The sequence below is a fragment of the Aspergillus pseudotamarii genome, assembly GCF_009193445.1.
Source record: "Aspergillus pseudotamarii strain CBS 117625 unplaced genomic scaffold BDV38scaffold_53, whole genome shotgun sequence".
In the NCBI taxonomy this organism is placed as follows: domain Eukaryota; kingdom Fungi; phylum Ascomycota; class Eurotiomycetes; order Eurotiales; family Aspergillaceae; genus Aspergillus; species Aspergillus pseudotamarii.
Window position 1 is genome coordinate 50,508 of NW_022475067.1, and position 18,301 is coordinate 68,808.

The following is an 18,301-nucleotide window of genomic DNA, read 5'->3' on the forward strand; positions in this document are numbered from 1 at the left end:
CTTCTTGGTTCCAAAAGACCCATAATAGCTGTTGGCGGGGCTCCGAATAAGACTGAGATTGGACAACTGTGGTACTCAGTGTGTGTTTTCGTTGTTCGGATTGTGAGAGACAGATTAATGTTCAATCTAACACCGAAACCTGAAGGCGAAGATGTCTCTGATCGGATGGCGAAAGTTCTTGGTCAACTGACCGAGCGCATGGCTTGACTTCTTGAAGCTTACTTTCTTCAACAACGCTCGTGGTGTTCATGATGATGCAAAGGGCCCCATTCCCGCCCTTCAAACCGAGGAACGGGGGGCCGAACTAATGGACAATCATTCGAGTACTAGTCCAATGATGGTGACGATGAGGCTGTTGGTTTGAATTGTTTGGCGGTCTTTAGCTCCTAGATTCTAAGGCTCCTGCACACCTTCGTACGGCTACCCATGACGGCCAAATGTGTAGTTATTTTTCTCCCGTGCTGACTAATCATCATGTGGTTCATTCCAAAATTATGACTAAGTCACACTTGATTTGACGAAGCATTCGACTGCAAACAAAGGTCGCGTACTCCGTACAGCTAATTCCATCGGACTTACCAAACTCCCTCGTGAGGCTGTTTGTTGACAGTTATTACGTGGTCAAACTCCTTTCCGGTTTCTGTATATCCTCATCCCGCATATCGCGCGAGTGTTCACCTCGATTTTCCAATCGTTTACTAGGATCTTCGGGTAGCGCACTCGGTGACTACTCGAAGTCCGAGGCCTGCCCCCATTTTATCGGAGACACCGAGCTAACCGCTTCGACTCCTTGCCATTGATTGTTGCTATAACTACTGCGCGAGTCCCTTTGTCATACGAGACTGACGGCTCCATAAAACGTCACGGTCCAATTGCTCGGAATATAAGTATCTCCGATTGAGTGCAGAGTCATTGGATAACGAATTGAGATTTCTTCTGCTCATTGTGTACAAGCTATGTTCTAAAACTTACATTGCACAATTGGTTGGAAGTCTTCTGTAGGGAATTCTTTTGGAGCCTCCCTTGACACTTTTGATCCTTTCCCTAGCCCTGGAAAGGTATTTCGGGATCCACAACACTTTTATAAAAAAGCCTTCCTACCACGTCCACAATCTGCGAGATGGGGCGCTTAAGTTACCCTCAAGAGCTGGACAGTCCGTCCCGGCAACTCGTGCTAGACTTGGCTCGAGATCTAGAGCAACTCCGCGTTCACAATACCGAATTGAAGAAAGTCAAAGCCTATGAACGCCGATCCTTCTACGAGTCTCTTGATCGGATCGATAGTGAACTAGAAGCCCAACACAATGAAGCCCTTGATAAAGTTGCTAAACTACATGACCAAGTGCTGGAAGAAGCCGAAGAAACTTTGCGAGTGCATCAGCGAGCGGTAGAGGAGGAGAATCGCCGCAAGGAGGCAGAAGCCCGCCGGGAGGCGGAACGCATCGAGCGTGAGAAAGCGGAAAGGCAACGCCGCGAGCAGGAAGAAGCTGCACGCCGAGAGGCTGAGCGAAAGGCGGTAGAAGAAGCCAGAAAGAAGGCTGAAGCAGAGGCGGAAAGGCAACGACGGGCAGCGCAAGAGGAAAAGGAACGGAAAGAGCGGGAGCGATTGGAGGAAGAGAACCGCAAGCGTCAAGCAGAGGCACAGAAAGCGGAGCAAGAAGCGGCAAGGCTGAAGGCTGAAGCTGCACAAAAATCACGGGAAGAGCAGCAGAAGAAGGTCGGTGGGGCGCGACTGACGGAGGAAGAGATCAGTGTGCAAGCACGCTATGTAGAGCTGCACCAGCATCTCAAGAAGTTTAGACAATACCTGAAGGATGAAGGAAAATCCAACGTGGTGGTCAAACAAAACATGGGTGACATGCGTCGATCGATCAAGAAATGTGTTGGCCAGCTACGAGAAGGAAAAGGGACTAACAAGGGCCAGGTACGTTTGTTCACAAAGGGGTAAAAGGGCAGGAGAGAATAGTAAGCTAACCAAATCATTCCTTCTAGCTTCAAGAAATTCGCGCGACCCTTGAGAAAGCCGCTTCGATCCCCGATCCATCTGTCGATATCCGACAATTCATGGCCTTTCCGCCAGAGGACATTGCCAATTCCGAAGACAACAAGGTGCCGGCTCTGTTAATCTACGCCCTGAATATATTCTCGAAATCTTTAATCTCGTCTCTGATCGCGGAAGCTTCTATCAATCCCGGCCACGCAGAACCAGTTGGCATTGTAGCTGCGCAGATCTTCTCAACGGACGCCTTTGTTTATAAAGGTCATCATATGATTGACATACTCTGGGCCAAGTATCGCGTCGTCTGTCCTGCACTCTGGGGATTCTACGGCAGCGAAAAGACCGAAGCCGGCAGGCGTGCCTTAGGATGGTGGCGAGAAGCACCTGGAGGTCCTTTCATCAGTGAACAGGGCCATATGGACCGAATGACAGCCCTTGGTGCTGGGTTTGCGGCACTAACTCTGCGCAATTTTGGAAAAACCCCACGGAAGAATCCATTTCCCAACCACATGTTTTGGCTTGCGATGCATAGGATTTTGATGATTCCCCCGAGCGAGATTCAGGAGACACACGTTATCCTGCTTTCGGCAATGCTCAAATCTTCTGCGGAAAGGATCGTCGGCTTCTTTGGCCATATTGGCCTGGCTTTGATGAGGAAGGCCATAGTTGATTTACCAAACAGCGTTCCTCGCCAGAGTATGGGCGTTAATCAGCTGAAACTTCTGAAAGACTTATACAAGCGAGAGAAGAACATTATCATCTGAGAAAGTATGACCGGATATAGTTCCTGTCGGCGCAGCGGAATCCGGCTAGGGGCTTATTGCGAGTTGTCCATTCTTGAACCTTACCGAAGGACAAATGGAAGTGTGCAAATATTAAATGTCGCACGATAAGTCGATAAGCCCCGACATAACCCCGAAGCCGACCGTAGCATCACCGCCAGACCTCTGGCTCAGGGCCTTAGTGAGGCTGATGGGAATCTGATAAATATGCGGTCAACGAAAAATAGTCGGATCTTCGTGTCTAGCCGGATTACACGGTGCGAACGGTTGTCACTGTTTGCGTACGCTGACCAATTGAGGCACTCTCTTCCGTCATATTCAGGATCTAAATACTGGGATTATGTGTAGCCTACTAGCCATACCGCCAATTCCCGCATGGCGCTTGAAGAGGGTGAACACGGGTTCTATTGTACAACATCAACTGGGGCGGTGTTGGCAACCAAACCAAGCGTCTCTCAATCATCGTTGTTATAAGGTTGAGTTTCGTGTACACGGCTTTCGGATCACGGCAGGTGTTCTTCGCTGTCGGGAATTATATTTGGTTTATCACCAGTTCCGATCGGCCCACCATCACGCGACTACGGGACTGCCGAGTCTATCATTCGTCCGTCACTTGCACTAACTTGATATCGATACCGCGATACATATGGATGATATCCTGGTTTTATCTTGAAATGAATCATACGTTCACGCATCAGATGCCGATCCTTTATTCAGGAGCATCCTTAACAGCTATCACTACATTTGACTCATCTTTATATTCGGCGCCTTTCTCACCGGCGAAAGTAAACCATAGAGGTAGAATAATAATGAGCTATATACACTTTACATGTCATCATCCATCACTGCTGAGCAGTCTCAATTTTAATATATCTTTCAGTATAGATACGTGATGCTTCCTCTTCCTCTTCATCATATCTCGCAAGCAATGGCTGCGTATCTCCCTTTAGAGATCGTCCAGTCCATCCTTCTCCACCTCGATGTGGAAACATATATTGCCGCACGGCAGACGTGTCGCTCCTGGCGATGTGCGGCGTCGGTACCCTACATGTTCAGGAAAGCTCTACAGCAAGTCCCGGTCTCATTGCCTCCAACGATAAGCACCTTGACTCAAGATCAATGGACCGCATACTTCGCGCAAATCACCCGCTTGAATCTACTACACTGCCGACAGGATATTCAAAAGTCAGTGACCCAACGGGACCTCCCCCAGGAATGCTCCCCTACCACTGTGGTGGACACCTCAACTGATGGACGGAAACTGGTGAGCCTGAAAGGAGGGCGGGCGACCGTATACGAGCGTGTAAACCTGACGAATCCATGGGAGTACTCCCGCGGTATAACACTTTGCTCGCAGTGGACCTCTGTCGCTCGTGCCATGCTAGAAGGGGGAACCGCAGGCTGCATGTCCATCAACCAGCGATACACAAAACAAAGTATTGCTGTTTCCTCTCAAGGGGACTTTATCGCCGTAGGGCTGGGGAGAACCATCCAAATCTACTGCCTTCGCAAGGATCAAAATCTTCTCTCTCCTGCAGAATATGTACTAGGCCAGAATAACTCCTTAGCCAGTACCACACGAGGCCATTACGAGGACACAGACGGCGTCGTCGATTCCCTAGAGTTTGCTGACAACGACACTCTCCTCCGTGTCTCTATCAACAAAGAAACAACTATTCACCAGCCCACTCGAGTGCGGTACTTGGGCTGCCCAGACCTCGCACACAACCTACCCGACCTCAACTACTGGCGAGCAAACATCAACCGGATCTACCTCGACTCAGCAGCTTTATCAGTGGCGCTTGCAGGACAGGACGAATACCGACTGATCTTCCGAGGCCTACGGCTCCTCCCCCCATCATTCTTCGCAACCCAGCAGCAAGAACAAGAAGACCAGCAAACGTCTCCTCTAACGCCACGCTACTTTGTCGCATCACTACAATCAGGCGTCATCCACAGCTACTGCATCGGCCTCGCAACCCCCCTCACAGCCAACTCCCCACAAACCGTGAAGGTACACCGACTCCTCCCATCCGCCTATTTCCGCCCCGGAGATGGCATCACAGGCACCCGCACTGAAGAACTTCCACCACTTAACCCACCCCTCCCAGCCAGCTGCTGCGACGAGCAACACATAACATACAACCTCCTAGACACAGTCTCCCGGTGGAACGCAGCCAACCTCCCATCCGCAACCTTCGCATCCCCGCTCCTATCCATCTCCACCGACCACAAAGTCCTCGCCCTCTACGAACCAAGCGGCAACTACTTCCCTGCCATTGTCTCCGGCGGCTCATTATACTTATACTGCCTCGAAAACTGCCACCCCGTATACCAACCAGGCCCGCAGAGATTCAAACAGCCAACTCAGAAGACCTCCCTCCCTCATCAGTGGGCTAATAGCCCCGACGACAAATTCAGCGTCGATGCCAGATATCCGCCCCCGGACATCGTTCCCTCTTGGCCATTCCTTCTTGACAAAGTGCCTGTTGATATTGACAGTCTTGAAGTGAAACGATCGACCCAAGACGATGGTGTTGTCTATTCGAAGAGTTGTGCATATACTGTTACCGCGCGTTCAGGCGGTCAGGTCCTGGAGTGGCGGATGAGTTCTTAGGTTGTTACGAGTCTCAGAGATCGTTTCCTTTGCTTTCCTTTTTGGGGTTCTTTTTATTCGGATGGATTGGTGTTTCATGGGATTATATTTAATGGGATAGATCCGGACAGAATGGTATCCTAATGCCCACTTGTACAAGTTATACTTTGATAGATTAGGGAATACTGTACGAACGGTCCGTGCAACCTCAACCTTGTGTTATTACTGTATGTTCAATTAATTGATAACGGGTATCTACATATACTAACAGCCAAGGTTGGTAGCAAAATGGACCACATGGAGGGGAAAGGGTAAATAGATGCATATGCTTGGAATATCTTCTGTAGGAACGTGACTCGCAAGGCAAACATGTCACTATCGGGCAAATGGAAACGAAGGTGGGGAGAGTGTTAAGATAACGAGCGAGAGGTCAACTCCACTATAAACATTTAGAAGTCAAAGAATTGTACAAAAGATTGCCGCAAACTCATACAGATGGTATTGGTATCAGAGGAGGAAAGACAGAGACCAAAACGGAAAAAGAGGCGTGGAAGCGAAAGAAAAAGATCGTAATCCCACTGCCATTAGAAATAAGAGAAGCTTAATCGCGAATACACAACGCAAAAGATTAAAAGAGAGCAAGCTAGTATGCAGCATAATGTCACATGTAAAAATACTGGCCTGGAATGAAGTGCTCATCAGCTATCAATCCAGGGTGAGGGATAGAAAAGAGATATAAACAATCTAAGACGTTATCTGCGGTCCAAATGGACCATCGCCGGTCTCTTTAGGTGACGCAGAGACGAGACCATCAGCCGTGCTTTCGTTTTCTTCTGCCCAAGAGCCCTCTCCATAGTCGGTAGGCTCGGCATCATGGTCATAGCTTGACCTTCGCAGCAGAGGGGGAGTTCTTGGTAATTCTTGCATTCTGCTCACACGTGCAGACGTTTGTCTTGGGGTAGTATCAAAGCTTCTGTAGGGGCGACTCTCTGATGGTCGTCTCCAACCTCCTGTAGCAGGAGCAGTCGGGGTTGAAGTGGCTTGTCGGACGTTAGAACCAGGAGGAGTCAAAAGTCCGGATAGGAAAGCAGTCGCATTACTCGGCTTGGACGGTGTTTGTTCAGAGGTGCCGGGATTTTGGGTTTCTTTCCCCCTGCGCCAGTTGCCCCATGCGGCAGCGGCAGCGAGAGGTAAAGAGCGCGGTGAGGCAGTCAACTCGGAAAGGGAAGGGAAGCTGGGGAAACTCTGTCCCGACAGAGCCCTCTCCTTTTCTTGCTGCTGCATTTGCAGATTGGCCTTCAAACGGATGGCAGCATCACGCACAGCGTTGTGATCAAACGATGGCTGTGACAAAGTCCTGATAATATCCTGTAGATCGTCGATACGGACTCCAAGAAGCTCACGTAGCCAGGTGATTTCTGTATCCTTCTCTTTGAGCTTATTGGGCGCATCCTTGTCGAAAGAAGCAACCTCTTGCTCCAGTTCCTCGATGCGGGTTTCGCGCTGCTGAAGTTGGTCCTGTAGAACAAGAATTGACTCACGTAAGGCCTGGGGAGAGATCTTCTCAGGAACCATAGTTCCCTTGCTGAATGATAAGGATGGGGATGTAGAGTGTGTCGAAGACGAGGCCATAGGAGCTGCCCTGGCTGCCTGAGCGGCTTCAGCGGCAGCACGAGCAGCGGACTGAGCGATTTCGAGTCTCTCTTCTAGATGATTGACACGATCCTGAAGGTGCTTAGCTTTATCTTCCGACAGTTCCAAGCGTTCCGTCAAATGAGATTCTGCGCGCTGTCTATCCTCAGATGCATTGTGCAAGGCGCGGGCATGGCGCTCGCGAAGATCATTGAGGACGCGCTCATGCAGTTTGCGCTGCTCCTCCATAGCAAGCTCGTGGGTGTTAGTCATCGAGGCCACAGCACTGGCCTTGGTTTCATTGGCCTCCTCCAGCAGCATCTCATAGCGCTGTTGTGCAGTATCACTATCGAGCCGAACACTATCCAGTTGACCCTGGAGGCGCAGGATTTGTGCTTCTAGTTCCGCACGGACAATGTTGACCTGGCTGTTAGCAGCCTCAACATCTGTCTCCAACGAAGATCTGGTACGCTGGATTTCAACCCTACTGCTCTCCCGTGCCTCGTTAAACTCGCGCTCAAAGCGAGCCGCCTTTATCTCTAGGTCGTGGTTCTCAATTCTGAGGTTTGCCACTAGCTCTTCCAACCTGGCATTCTCTTGTTGAGACTGACCAAAGATGAACTTCAGCTTCGCCGCTTCTCGCTCCTGCTGTTCGAGCTCGTTGATATCAACCTCAAGTTTCTCACGAAGTTTCACTTCACGGTTGTAAGCAGCCTGAAGTTCGTTATACCTGGCTACTTGCTCTTCTTGCCGTCTGCGCCAGGATGCTTGGTCACGGGTAATGTCTCGAGTCACAGTCGCCATCTCGTCTTGGAGGCGGTCGAATTTTTCGCTTAGATTTTGTCGTACACTCAACCCATCTTCGATCCGCGACTTCATATGGTCGATAGTGACACGTAGTTCCTTGTTTTCAGTTTTCATTTCTTCGATCTGGGCCTTTGACTGTTCGCTCTCCTGCTTCCAGTGATCACTAGAGAATCTGTATTCGTCCAAGGTACCTTCGAGGGAGATGTTCTTCGAAGAAATTTCGGCTAGAGTTAATTTGAGTTTTGCATGTTCTTGCTCAAGTGCATCGGATCTTGACTGGATCTGTTCGAAATAAGGGATCTTTTCTTCCTTGAACTGGAGCAGGCGAGTTTCAGCTGATTCGGCAGCCTCACTATGGCGAGCAGCATTGTCCTCAGAAACCTTCAGAAGATGCTGAAGCTCTACAACAGAGTCCTGCGCTTCCCTACGCTTCTTGTACTCCTCCTCAGCACGCTCATCGCTTACCCTTAGCATTTCTTTCAGGCCATCAATCTGAAGCATGAGGCTATCAGCTCCGATCTCCTCGGCTTCAGAGGCGCGAGGCTTCTGCTGGCTAAACTGGGCTGAGACAACCTCTTCAATCATTTCTCTCAAATCGGTTGTAGAGTCTTGAGAGAGTTTCTTCAATGTCAAAGCCTGTAGGTCTGTAACACTTTGTTGAAGTTGCGCGAATTCGGAATTGACAGGCTTCTCTGTTGCATGCTGAGCTTCACGACTCGCTAATGCTTCGAGGATCACATTCTTTAATTTGTCAAGCTTTCGATCTCTCTGGCGAACGGAGGACCTATCTCTGTAGGATGCGTCCTCCTCATATTCTTCTTCATCGTCGGCATCACTTTCCTCACCCTCGACAGAGGCACTCCATGACCATTTGTTCTGAGATCCTCCGAAGGTCATGGTAGAGATGGAGTTCTCAATAGCTATCAATGCACGCTCAAGCGGAGAGAGGCGCTCCTCAACAACAGAGCCAACAAGCTCATGAATGCGGCGATCGAAAAATCTGCTCCGATTTGCCAGCTTCTCGTCTTCGCCCGATGAGATAACATCGTCCCAGTCACTGATGTGATCGTTTCGGCTAACCAACTGTCGAATGGGCGAGTGCATAGCGGAGGCGAAGTTCTTCGAGGGGGTAGCGGAGAACTGGGACTGGGCATCAAAGTCAAGTTTGGGCACATTCAATGCTTGGGATATATGACCCCTTCCTGGACTGGGGCTCGGAGCTTCACTTCTGATCTCTGCGTGGACATGTCGCTTTTCTTTTGACGGCCCTAGAACCGATTCAGGGAATCGGTTTGTAGGGTGAGGTGTGCTTAACCTCTCAATTCCTACATCCGAGTCTTCATTCAACTGTTCCATAACAGCATTCAGTTCCTCATCATCCATGGACTCCTCAGACTCACGTCCTACGCCTTGTTCAGATTGAGGAGCGCCCGTTCTCAGCTCATCGTCCGTTGGACCTGTTCCTGATTGCGTCAACTCAACTGGCACCAAGCCTTCCTTGGGTGCAGCTGGTGAGCTTGCGACAGCATTTTGTGAAGCCATGATGTCGCCTTTCTCGACAACGTCGTCAGGATCTGTTTTTGGCTGTTCAACCACAACGGGGACGAACTCAGCCACTGCTGGTTTGAATTCGAATGGCTTTGCATCTGGCGAAAGCAATGAGCCGTTCAATCGAGTATTGGTAGTTTCCTGCATGGGTTGTTCTTTCTCTTTGAGACCAGTAGAGGGTGTACCTGCCTCGACTACTGGTAATTGCTTCGAGTCTGCTTTCTCGTCACCAACTGCTTCCGGCCCGGGCTGTGTTGCCGCCGTCTGGTTCTGTTCTAATGCTTCTGCATGTGCGTCTGCGCTCTCATCTTTCGTATCAGAAGGCATCCAAGTCGACGCTTCACTAACAGGCGTGTTCTTTCGCTCCTGTGGTTTGCGGTCCTGGGATGGAACGACATCCCTCTCCACTGGATTGACACCGCCCTTATCAGGCGAAGTATTCTCCTTGCCTCCTGCAGATACATGAGTTGTATTAGATGATTGGGTTGCTTGAGCATTAATGTTTTCTGACAGAGCATGAGACACGCTAATCTGAGCTTCTCCACCAGGGCCCTCAAGACTACGGCGGGCACGTTTGTGGCGATCTGTAGGAGCAGCAGACCGGCCATTCTCATTCTCTGCCTCCTCTTCATTGTAATGGTTAGCTTCGTTGTCATCCGGGCGTACAATGGGAATAGCCTTCGACTTTTTGGTAAGCTTCTCTGTTTGGGACAAGTCGACATCACCAAATATCTTAGTCCTGCCGCCCGAAGACTGTTCAGGGCCTGCCGAGTAGTGGCTACTGGTTGGGTTGAAAACCGGGGCAGCGACATTGAAAGAGCCTGGCGTGAAGGAAGGAGCGGTCACATTGAAAGAATCTGCCGGCTGCTTGAAGCCCGCACCAGAGCCAAAGGCAAACATAGGATGGCCCGCTGTCGGGAATTGGAAGGAACTATCCTGATATTGGAAGGCCTGTGAAGAAGGCGCCGTCGGGTCAAATTCCTTCGCATCGACATTCAAAGTAGAAGACGAAAGCTTCGAGCGGTGCCCGCCGCCGTATGACCCAGCGCTGGTTTTGGGTTCATGCCAAGATATATGGTTCGCAAGCGGTCCATGAGGTGTGCCAGAAAGACTGGGGTTAGTATCGATATCTGAGCCTTCTTGTGCATTATCTCCAGGGTATGCTCCGCCGTAATACTGATGCACATGTTGAGGCAAATGTTGAATGTCGTGGTTGTTATTCTCTGGTAAAGCCCACTGAGACTTCAATATATCTGAACCATTGTAACCGTGAGGTTCGCGGTCACCTTCATCCAATTGTCTATTTATCGACTCCTCCAAGTGGTACTCAGACTGCGCATACTGGTCAAGGCCTTTCTGAAGTGTCTCACTCAGATTGTGACCACGACTATGGCCACGAGGCGTGGGGTGGGCGATCTCAACTGTCGAGGCATGGAAGTTATCCGGGTTTTCGGTAGGGGTGCGTATAGGACGCAGTAGTTGACCTTCCATCATGTTATCCGGCATGTCATAAGCCATATGATCGCCGAAGGTTTCTTTCGGTAGTCCGGCTTGTTCGTTCAGGCCAGGGTGGAACGCATTCTGTTCATTCAACGGAGAGACCGGTGATAGTACAGAGGTCAAATTTGGCAGTGTGCCAGCAAGGGTAGACGCCGCGCCTGCTTGGCGTGCATTGAAGAAACTCTGGGGGGTCAAAGTACCCTGGGCAGGAGGTGTAGGTTGGAAGGGAATATGATATCCCGGAAGAAGGTTCTGATCAACCCCCAGAAAGGGTGTCTGTACACCAAACTGCGAAGCAGGAGAAGCCAAAGAACCTATACCATTGCGGGCATTTGTGGATTGACTCAACTGGGGCGAGAACGGGTGAGACAGCGATAGTGGGTTACTAGCCGCAGACGCTGTGGGGATTGGTGGTGAGGAGACAAGACCAGGGAACGGTGCCATCTGGCTCATGGCGGCCGATGCGGGTGAAACTGAAGGTTGTACTTCATCGTCACCCAAAAATACACCCAGAGCTCGTAACTTCTCTTCCTGAAGCAAGTTTACATATGCATCCCATACGGCTTTATCGGGAAAGCAAACGGTATAGCTCCGGGAATTCCATTCTTCCTGGACTTTAGTAGCATCAGGCCAGGTGGGACGACTAAGGCCGCCCAGTTCTGTATTCAAATAATCCTCTGATGCACCGACGCTAAATCCGCGCACATCGTAACCTTTCTCCTCCCATGATTTTAGGCGCATGTTGACATCTTCGGCTGTCAATAACCGGAACCCAGACTCTTCGCTGCCTCGCTTGTCTTCCGGTGGAAGCCCGACAAAGCATGCTTTTCCGCGCCACGCAACTTTTTTTCTAATTCGTTGTACAGGCTTGTCTGAAACTGGTGTCTTCACAGCCTTGGCTTCCGTGTTTAGCGTGCTATTTAAAGCCAAAGGGCTCTCGTTCAATGCATCTGCTGGGGGAGGAGGAAGCGGCTTTTCAACTGAAGGCGGCGCCTTGGCCCCCGGTTCAGCGGGGAGCTGGACCTCCTTAGTATCCGTCATAGTGATGGGTTGGGGATCTTTATCGTAGGCGAAGCCCCAGAAATCTTCCTGTCGTAGTGTCTCCGCTCTCCTGTGCAAATATTCTTTAGTCCTCTGACGAGCTGCGCTACCTTCGCCGTTACCAGCTCCCGCTCTTCGGTTCGCAAAATCTGCCAACGTTGGAGTTCTAAGTAAGTCTTCTTCGCGCTTATCTTGTTCGAAACCAAGCCAGTCGTCAGAGAGGTCGTCTGCAAAATGATTTTGAGCTGTAAAAAACGATGGGGCCTCGCTGCCAGAGTCGTCGCTTAGCCAGTTGCTGCGTTCGGTCCTCGGCTGGCCGGAGAGGTATTGGTTGATCCAATCCTGCGTGAAATCTTTGATCGACTTCCCTCCTCTTCTACCAAATATATCTCTTCCTGGAGAACGGTTGCGAATACTGTCGTGCAGCTGGGTAGTCGTGTCTTCGGGGGCGGACGTTAAGACCAATTCGGGGTTATTTGTTTCGGACCCGTCGTAGATACCACTACGCATCGAAGTCGGGGAGCTATCTCTAGAGCCTCGGCCGATTCCGGCGTGCTGACTCAATGACCACGAGAGTCTCCGAGGGCTAGGTGGAGCATACGGGGAGCCCCAGGCTGTCGTATAGTAGACGCTGCTTTCAGCTTTTCTGTTCTCTGGGGACGAAGTGGACGAATCCCAAGCAGCCCGATACTTCGGCAACGTGGGGAGAGTGGACGGCGGATTTGAGGTTATGCTGGTACCTCTAAAGGAGTTTCGACGGCCAGGAGAACCAGTGGTCGAGAGACTCGACGCACCTGGCGATGTGAAGGATGATGTCAATGGAGCAGCCAAAAGGGAATCGTCGCGCAGATGAGAGGAATCGGTGGGATGCAACGGCGGAGAATGCGCCGAATTGGCGGAAGATACGACCGGGTCTAGATCTAGAGGCATTGAACATTTGACAATTTAGTCCCTGATGCAGTGCTATTGGTGAAGAGGGAAAGAACAGCTAGAAAGCCGATTGAAATTGTCCATAAGGAGGACTCCAAATGTGTAGCCACGGGACCACATGCACAAACACACACCTTCCGTGTCGACTGCTGCAGCAAGCACTTGCTTGCTGCTCTCCTTATCGCCCAGAATGTTGAAGCATGGAAATTAAACGACCGAGTCCGAATCCACCTCGCAGATTACCTCCGATCGGCACACGTACGAGGGCAACGAGGGGAGTTGAAGGTTGAGGCCGAACCGCGACGGTGAGACGTGTTTTGGGGTAGAGCGAGAGGATCCTCTTCAGGGGTTAAAAAAAGAAGGAATGAATAACAGATCACAGGAACCTAGGGTATGCGAAAATATTGGACATGGCGCATACACGAAGGACTCGGCTGGATCGAAGTTGGACTATGAAAAGAATGAAATCGGGAGCTAAGGGGAAGAAGGATGAAAGACGAGAGAGAGACGATAATCAGTTCTCTTACTTTTTTTTTTTTTGGTTCTAATCTTTGGACTTAGACCATGACACGATCAGCCAAAAGAACTAAACTTCCCCGTTCAGACTTAAAGCGGCCGAGGAAGAATATCATAGGCGGAGAGACCTCAAAAAGCCGGGCCGTTGGGGAAAAGTAAAGTATTTTACAGTCAGAATATACCGGAGGTTCAAGTGACTACTTTACTAGCCTTACTACTAGTAGTACTACTATTTGACTTGACCGCCATCTCGACAATACACACCTACGCTGTACGTATGTACCAAGTGGGTGATACATACATCCATACTCCGTACATCCCAACCATCCATACATACATTCATACATTCCTACCAACTCCAATGATGCACATACCAAGGATCGGTATGTGGTCAGTCTAACCTCTCACTCTTCCTGGAAAGGTATCTGATTATCTATGGACACTAACTAATAGTCCGAGATAAGTTGGTGGGTGATCCGACTATCCTGTGGAAACACGTATGGAGTTCGGATCTACTAATTACTGTTGGTCGCTTCGCTATTGCTTACATATGTAGGTACTACTAGGTACTCCGTATGAGTTGCACCTTTTCTGGAACATATAGAGTCCACAGAGACCGTCAGCAAAGGCAATAGGCCAGCCCCTGAGTGATGTTCGACCCCATAAGCAAATAAACACATCTCTTTGGTTCGTGCCCTCCATTCAGGGGTAAATTCCACCATGGACCGCGGAAACCACGGTTCTTTCGGTCAAGTCATTACCATACATACCATACCAGTACACAGATACCTGCTCCGTATCACTGGAGGTATTGTCATAACTAACTTACGTAGTATTAATTATGTAAGCAAGTACCACCTTTCACGTGGTCTTACGGTTTTGGCGGCTCTAATAGGGTATCCATACTATTGTTGGGTTGATAAAGCAAGAACCAGGTTACTTAGTACTCTCATAGAACTATTGTCACAGTTGAAGTTATAACAGATGCTTTTACTTTTACATGATTCATAGTAAAATAGTGCGCCAAATAAAGTTCAAGATATTGGCATAAATATGCACCATCTGTTCCTCGCCTGTTGAGGTAGGGCTTGAATATATGATACAGGAGAATCTTAAAGTGAACAACGGCGGCCGCACACCCCGTCGAGGCCAGAAAGAATGAAAGTGTGTTTAGTTAGGGCAAGTCAAGTCAAACTTGGCCTTGCGGTCGGCAGTGAAAAGACCCCAGTGGGTCTCGTCCTTCTCCTCGCCGTTGTCACCAATGCTCGTGGGCTTCCAGGATTCGTCGAAAGCCTCAAAGTAGAAAACATCGACGCCCCATTTCAGCATACCGCAGACAGCGTCCTTCCAGTACCTTTCAGCATTCTTAGTGCCAGCCTTGGCAGCTTGATAATCAGAACCGCCATCGGTGGGCCAACCAGTCTCGCCGTTTCCGAAGATAATCTTGTCCTTGTTGTCGCCAGCAACTGTCTCAATATGCTTCTGCGCAAGCGTCGTGTCATTCCAATAAGTCGTGGTGGCATGGTCGATGTCCGCTCCTTGCCAATAGGCGAAGCCATTGGCCAAGCTATGAGGAGGTTAGTTAGGGTAGAAAATATGAAACGACACCGATTTTAGACAACGTACAAGTAAGTGACACCTCCCTGGATGATGGGATCGGCAGTACCATCGTAAAAAATGTTCCAGCTATCTACCGTACCAACGGGTATCTTGGGGAACGCATTCTGGACCGTACGAATCTTGTCCAGGAGCTGCTGGGCAGTAAGGCCTTTGCGGTAAAGAGTTTCAGAACCGACAGTGATGGAATGAATAACACCTTCATTTCCGGGAATAGTCTGCTTCAAGACATTCAAGTCATTGTTGAAGGATTCGTCATAATCGGCCCTAACGAAACAAGCGACGTTAATACCCGAAGACCCCAGCAACTATATCATGTGTAACGTACCAAACACCCAACACGACCTTGAACTGCTTGTTCTTGGCTGCAGGAACGATATTTACAGCAGTGTTGCAATCATTGGCAGAGTATGTGCGGACGAGAGTAGTCAGGTCCTTGAGCGCGTCAAAGTCGGCCTCATAGTCGCTAGTGGACTTGCAGGTGCCGTCAGGATTCTTATTACCCAGCGCAAGACCGAGGGTACCCCGCTTCGCGGTAACAGCGGGAATCGCTGCGAGTAAAAGAGAAAGAAGACCAGCGGCACGCATCTTCGGAGATTTAGTCGCTCGGTCAATAAAAGAAAGGATGGGTTACGAGTAGAGAACGCGAAGGAGAAGGGAATAAATGCCCTCTGCCTACAGTATTTGTAACGAGAGAAAAAAGAGAAGAAAAGGAGGTCTGGACAAGTACAAACAAAAAAAGAAAGAAAGGGATTGGAATAAGACCAAAATAACAACAACAATATAGGGAAAGGGAAGGAGGGTAGGAAGGATCGACTGAGGAATATATAAGAATAGAAGCTGTACGTTAAGAAAAGAAAGTGTGGAGTTGGATTGGGTAAGAATTGCCTCCTGAAGCACACAGTCACAGCAAATCTCTTGGGGTGAATGGAAGTGAACAATCAAAGAGAACGATGTCTTGGCCAATCATAAAATTAGGAAAAGTCTATAGCTGGCCCACCAGCGCCAGGGCCCACCCAAATCATCCAATCTACAATCACATTGAAAAGAGTCGAACCCTTCCAGACCCTTGGGGTCCCACCAGCTGTCGACCAACGCTTCCCTTATTGCTTAGTGGTACGTAGACGCAAAGTGACCCGGCGATCCCTATAAGCCGAAGCTATTCCTGGGTTCTTGACTGAAACCTCCACTAAACTTGAGACAGTTAAGACCTGGCCCACAGCGATTAGTACTACGGAGTACGGAGTACTGTTACTGACTTGGGGTCTGCAGGGTTTCAGGGTCTGGAATCAAGTTCGCTATCAACTTGCTGTCCGCTGTAGACATAATATACCATGACTGACTCAGATTGCCTTTAGGTACTCCCGTACTACTGTTAATAATCATACTGCTCCTTACAGCATCAATTTTGGCGTCCCGAGTCGGTACCGACCAAAGCCCGAGTCTCACTCAACGTGTGGCGTTATCGAATAATTTTTTTCATCAGGTCGGAGGCGGATGCTTCATCCTGTTTGTTCTCGGCCTTCGCCGTCTCTCTCAAGAAACATGGGAAAGTTTTATGGAAACCTCGGTCCAACTGTGTGGCTACCTACTCATCCCTAACTGACACTCGTTGACCGACGTCATGATGTCACAAACAGACCCTTGAACGCGAATTCCTAATCCACCCGACCCTTTGGTAAGGAAGCTGCGGGTAGAGTCAAAGGCGCATCGAGAACCAGAAGGCCCGAAAAATAAGATAAAAAAAAAAAAAAAAGAAAGGATCACGCAACGACGTTCACATTCTTAATTTGACACGTCCACCTAACCTACCTATTCCGGGCAAATACTCGAGTCATCAAGCATTCCATGAGCCGACCTCATGGTATTTCCGGTTGCCGAAAACCCCCGGCACGGGTCTTCAAAGATCAAGGTTGTTTTAGGTTCTCCAATAACAATGGGGATCCCAGACTCCTTCAGGATCAATTACCGATTTGGCCTCGTCTGGGGTAATACTGCGCCCGGTCCTGTCATTGAAATGGGTACTAACAGCCAACCATTTATCTCTTTCCCAATTGGCAGCAATTGTATGTAGGAGCAGCACGTCCTCCAAATCAAAATTTTCATCGGTATAGAGCACATGTTTGACTTTTGATGGTCGAGAGTCAATAAGATGGTCATCAGTCTACCGGGATGACCTGTCAGAAACAGAGGAAACCAGTAGCCAAGCTAAACTCGTAGAGTGAATGTACTGACATTGTCATTCGTGGCCAAGGGATCTGAGAAAGACACATTCCGCTCAACTTTCCGACCTTCCGGTAGTTCACAGATGAAATGCATCTCATTAGTATACTTTATCGGTTCTGCAACGATCTCTCGCGTGATGCCCTCTCGGAGATTCGACCATCGCTCTTTGAGATCTTCGACGGGTTTATTATTCATCGCAGCAGATATATACTTCCATGGGGTATTGCAGTTTCTAAGGTCCTGAAGGGTCATATCATCTTGGGGAGACCACCGGGTGTTTCTAGGAGCTTCGGGCGTAGCTTTCACACGCTGCATATATCACCGTTAGCATTTGGAAAGTATTGAGCTCAGATTTTTTTTTTCCGTGTAAAATTCAAACTAATGCTTCTCACAATTTTAGCATCATAGGTGAGCCATCTTTCATTGGTGGTTCTGTAACCTCTGGAGAATGGCATGAATGGTACTCGATAACTTTCACCATCCACTATAAGTACAGGCATAGTAGTCTTTCGTGGGAGCCAGACACTTTATGGTCACTCAGAGAGACGATTTAATGAATAGATTATGGGATGACTGATATTCCTGTTGGGGATTTATGTATGAGGGCACGGCGAGGAAACATGAAGGGACGAGGGCCACAAGCATGATGGCAAAGATGGGAGCAGACAGTGGCTTCCTAAAAAGGAAGATGAGGGGGTGGTTGAATTTAAGGCGGACAATACTCCGTATGCCCTGTGGAAGTGCAACTATATGTTCCGATGACAATTCAATATCGTCCCCTATAAGGGATCATCTTATGTTTACCTTCCTTTACCTGACATATCACTGTATACCAGTGGTTTAAGAGATATACGGTCAGCTACTTTGCAGAAAGCTAATACCCGTATGCCACAGGTATATATGCAAATGTCAGCCACTCAGCATAGTTAGTATGTAGGGATCAGAACGCTTCACTTATTCACTATATTGAAAAGCGTCTAGTGCGACGGTTTAGATATATCATTAGAAACAAATTACTACTTGAACGAGCAAGCTTTGCATAGACTGAGTAATCCTCGTGTTTGTCCTAATATAGCAATACCTAGCCAATCATTCATAGAAATTGCT

At 49.1% G+C, this 18,301-nt stretch overlaps 5 protein-coding genes across 5 annotated transcripts; 2 read left to right on the forward strand and 3 right to left on the reverse strand.

Moving 5' to 3' along the window:
• Nucleotides 1-464: 464 nt before the first annotated feature.
• BDV38DRAFT_159845 (putative RNA export mediator Gle1) lies at nucleotides 465-2,942 on the forward strand. Its single transcript, XM_032051766.1, has 2 exons — nucleotides 465-1,924; nucleotides 1,993-2,942. Exons 1-2 carry the CDS (start codon nucleotides 1,121-1,123, stop codon nucleotides 2,761-2,763), a joined length of 1,575 nt encoding a protein of 524 aa, XP_031910535.1. The 5' UTR covers nucleotides 465-1,120; the 3' UTR covers nucleotides 2,764-2,942.
• Nucleotides 2,943-3,709: 767 nt separating this feature from the next.
• BDV38DRAFT_273495 (F-box protein) lies at nucleotides 3,710-5,398 on the forward strand (the record flags this gene model as incomplete). The annotated part of the gene is made up of 1 exon (XM_032057685.1): nucleotides 3,710-5,398. The coding sequence occupies one exon, from the start codon at nucleotides 3,710-3,712 to the stop codon at nucleotides 5,396-5,398; it is 1,689 nt and encodes a 562-aa protein (XP_031910536.1).
• A 349-nt stretch (nucleotides 5,399-5,747) lies between these two features.
• On the reverse strand, nucleotides 5,748-13,353 carry BDV38DRAFT_159920 (putative myosin class II heavy chain (MHC)). The gene has a single exon (XM_032051767.1). The coding sequence runs from the start codon at nucleotides 12,833-12,835 to the stop codon at nucleotides 6,122-6,124; it is 6,714 nt and encodes a 2,237-aa protein (XP_031910537.1). The 5' UTR covers nucleotides 12,836-13,353; the 3' UTR covers nucleotides 5,748-6,121.
• Nucleotides 13,354-14,521: 1,168 nt separating this feature from the next.
• Nucleotides 14,522-15,556, reverse strand: bgt1 (1,3-beta-glucanosyltransferase Bgt1; the record flags this gene model as incomplete). Its single annotated transcript, XM_032060549.1, has 3 exons — nucleotides 14,522-14,918; nucleotides 14,978-15,235; nucleotides 15,297-15,556. 3 exons carry the CDS (start codon nucleotides 15,554-15,556, stop codon nucleotides 14,522-14,524), a joined length of 915 nt encoding a protein of 304 aa, XP_031910538.1.
• Nucleotides 15,557-16,697: 1,141 nt separating this feature from the next.
• On the reverse strand, nucleotides 16,698-18,191 carry BDV38DRAFT_254962 (SANT/Myb-like DNA-binding domain-containing protein). The gene is made up of 2 exons (XM_032055372.1): nucleotides 17,204-18,191; nucleotides 16,698-17,132 (listed from the first exon to the last, which is right to left on the reverse strand). Exons 1-2 carry the CDS (start codon nucleotides 17,507-17,509, stop codon nucleotides 16,887-16,889), a joined length of 552 nt encoding a protein of 183 aa, XP_031910539.1. The 5' UTR covers nucleotides 17,510-18,191; the 3' UTR covers nucleotides 16,698-16,886.
• Nucleotides 18,192-18,301: the final 110 nt, after the last annotated feature.

Coding starts and splice junctions, on each gene's coding strand:
- BDV38DRAFT_254962 (XM_032055372.1), bottom strand. CDS start 17,509: ATGCAGCGTGTGAAAGCTACGCCCGAAGCTCCTAGAAACACCCGGTGG. Junction 17,133..17,203: donor CCTTGGCCACGAATGACAAT/GTCAGTACATTC, acceptor TCATCCCGGTAG/ACTGATGACCATCTTATTGA.
- BDV38DRAFT_159920 (XM_032051767.1), bottom strand. CDS start 12,835: ATGCCTCTAGATCTAGACCCGGTCGTATCTTCCGCCAATTCGGCGCAT.
- BDV38DRAFT_159845 (XM_032051766.1), top strand. CDS start 1,121: ATGGGGCGCTTAAGTTACCCTCAAGAGCTGGACAGTCCGTCCCGGCAA. Junction 1,925..1,992: donor AAGGGACTAACAAGGGCCAG/GTACGTTTGTTC, acceptor CATTCCTTCTAG/CTTCAAGAAATTCGCGCGAC.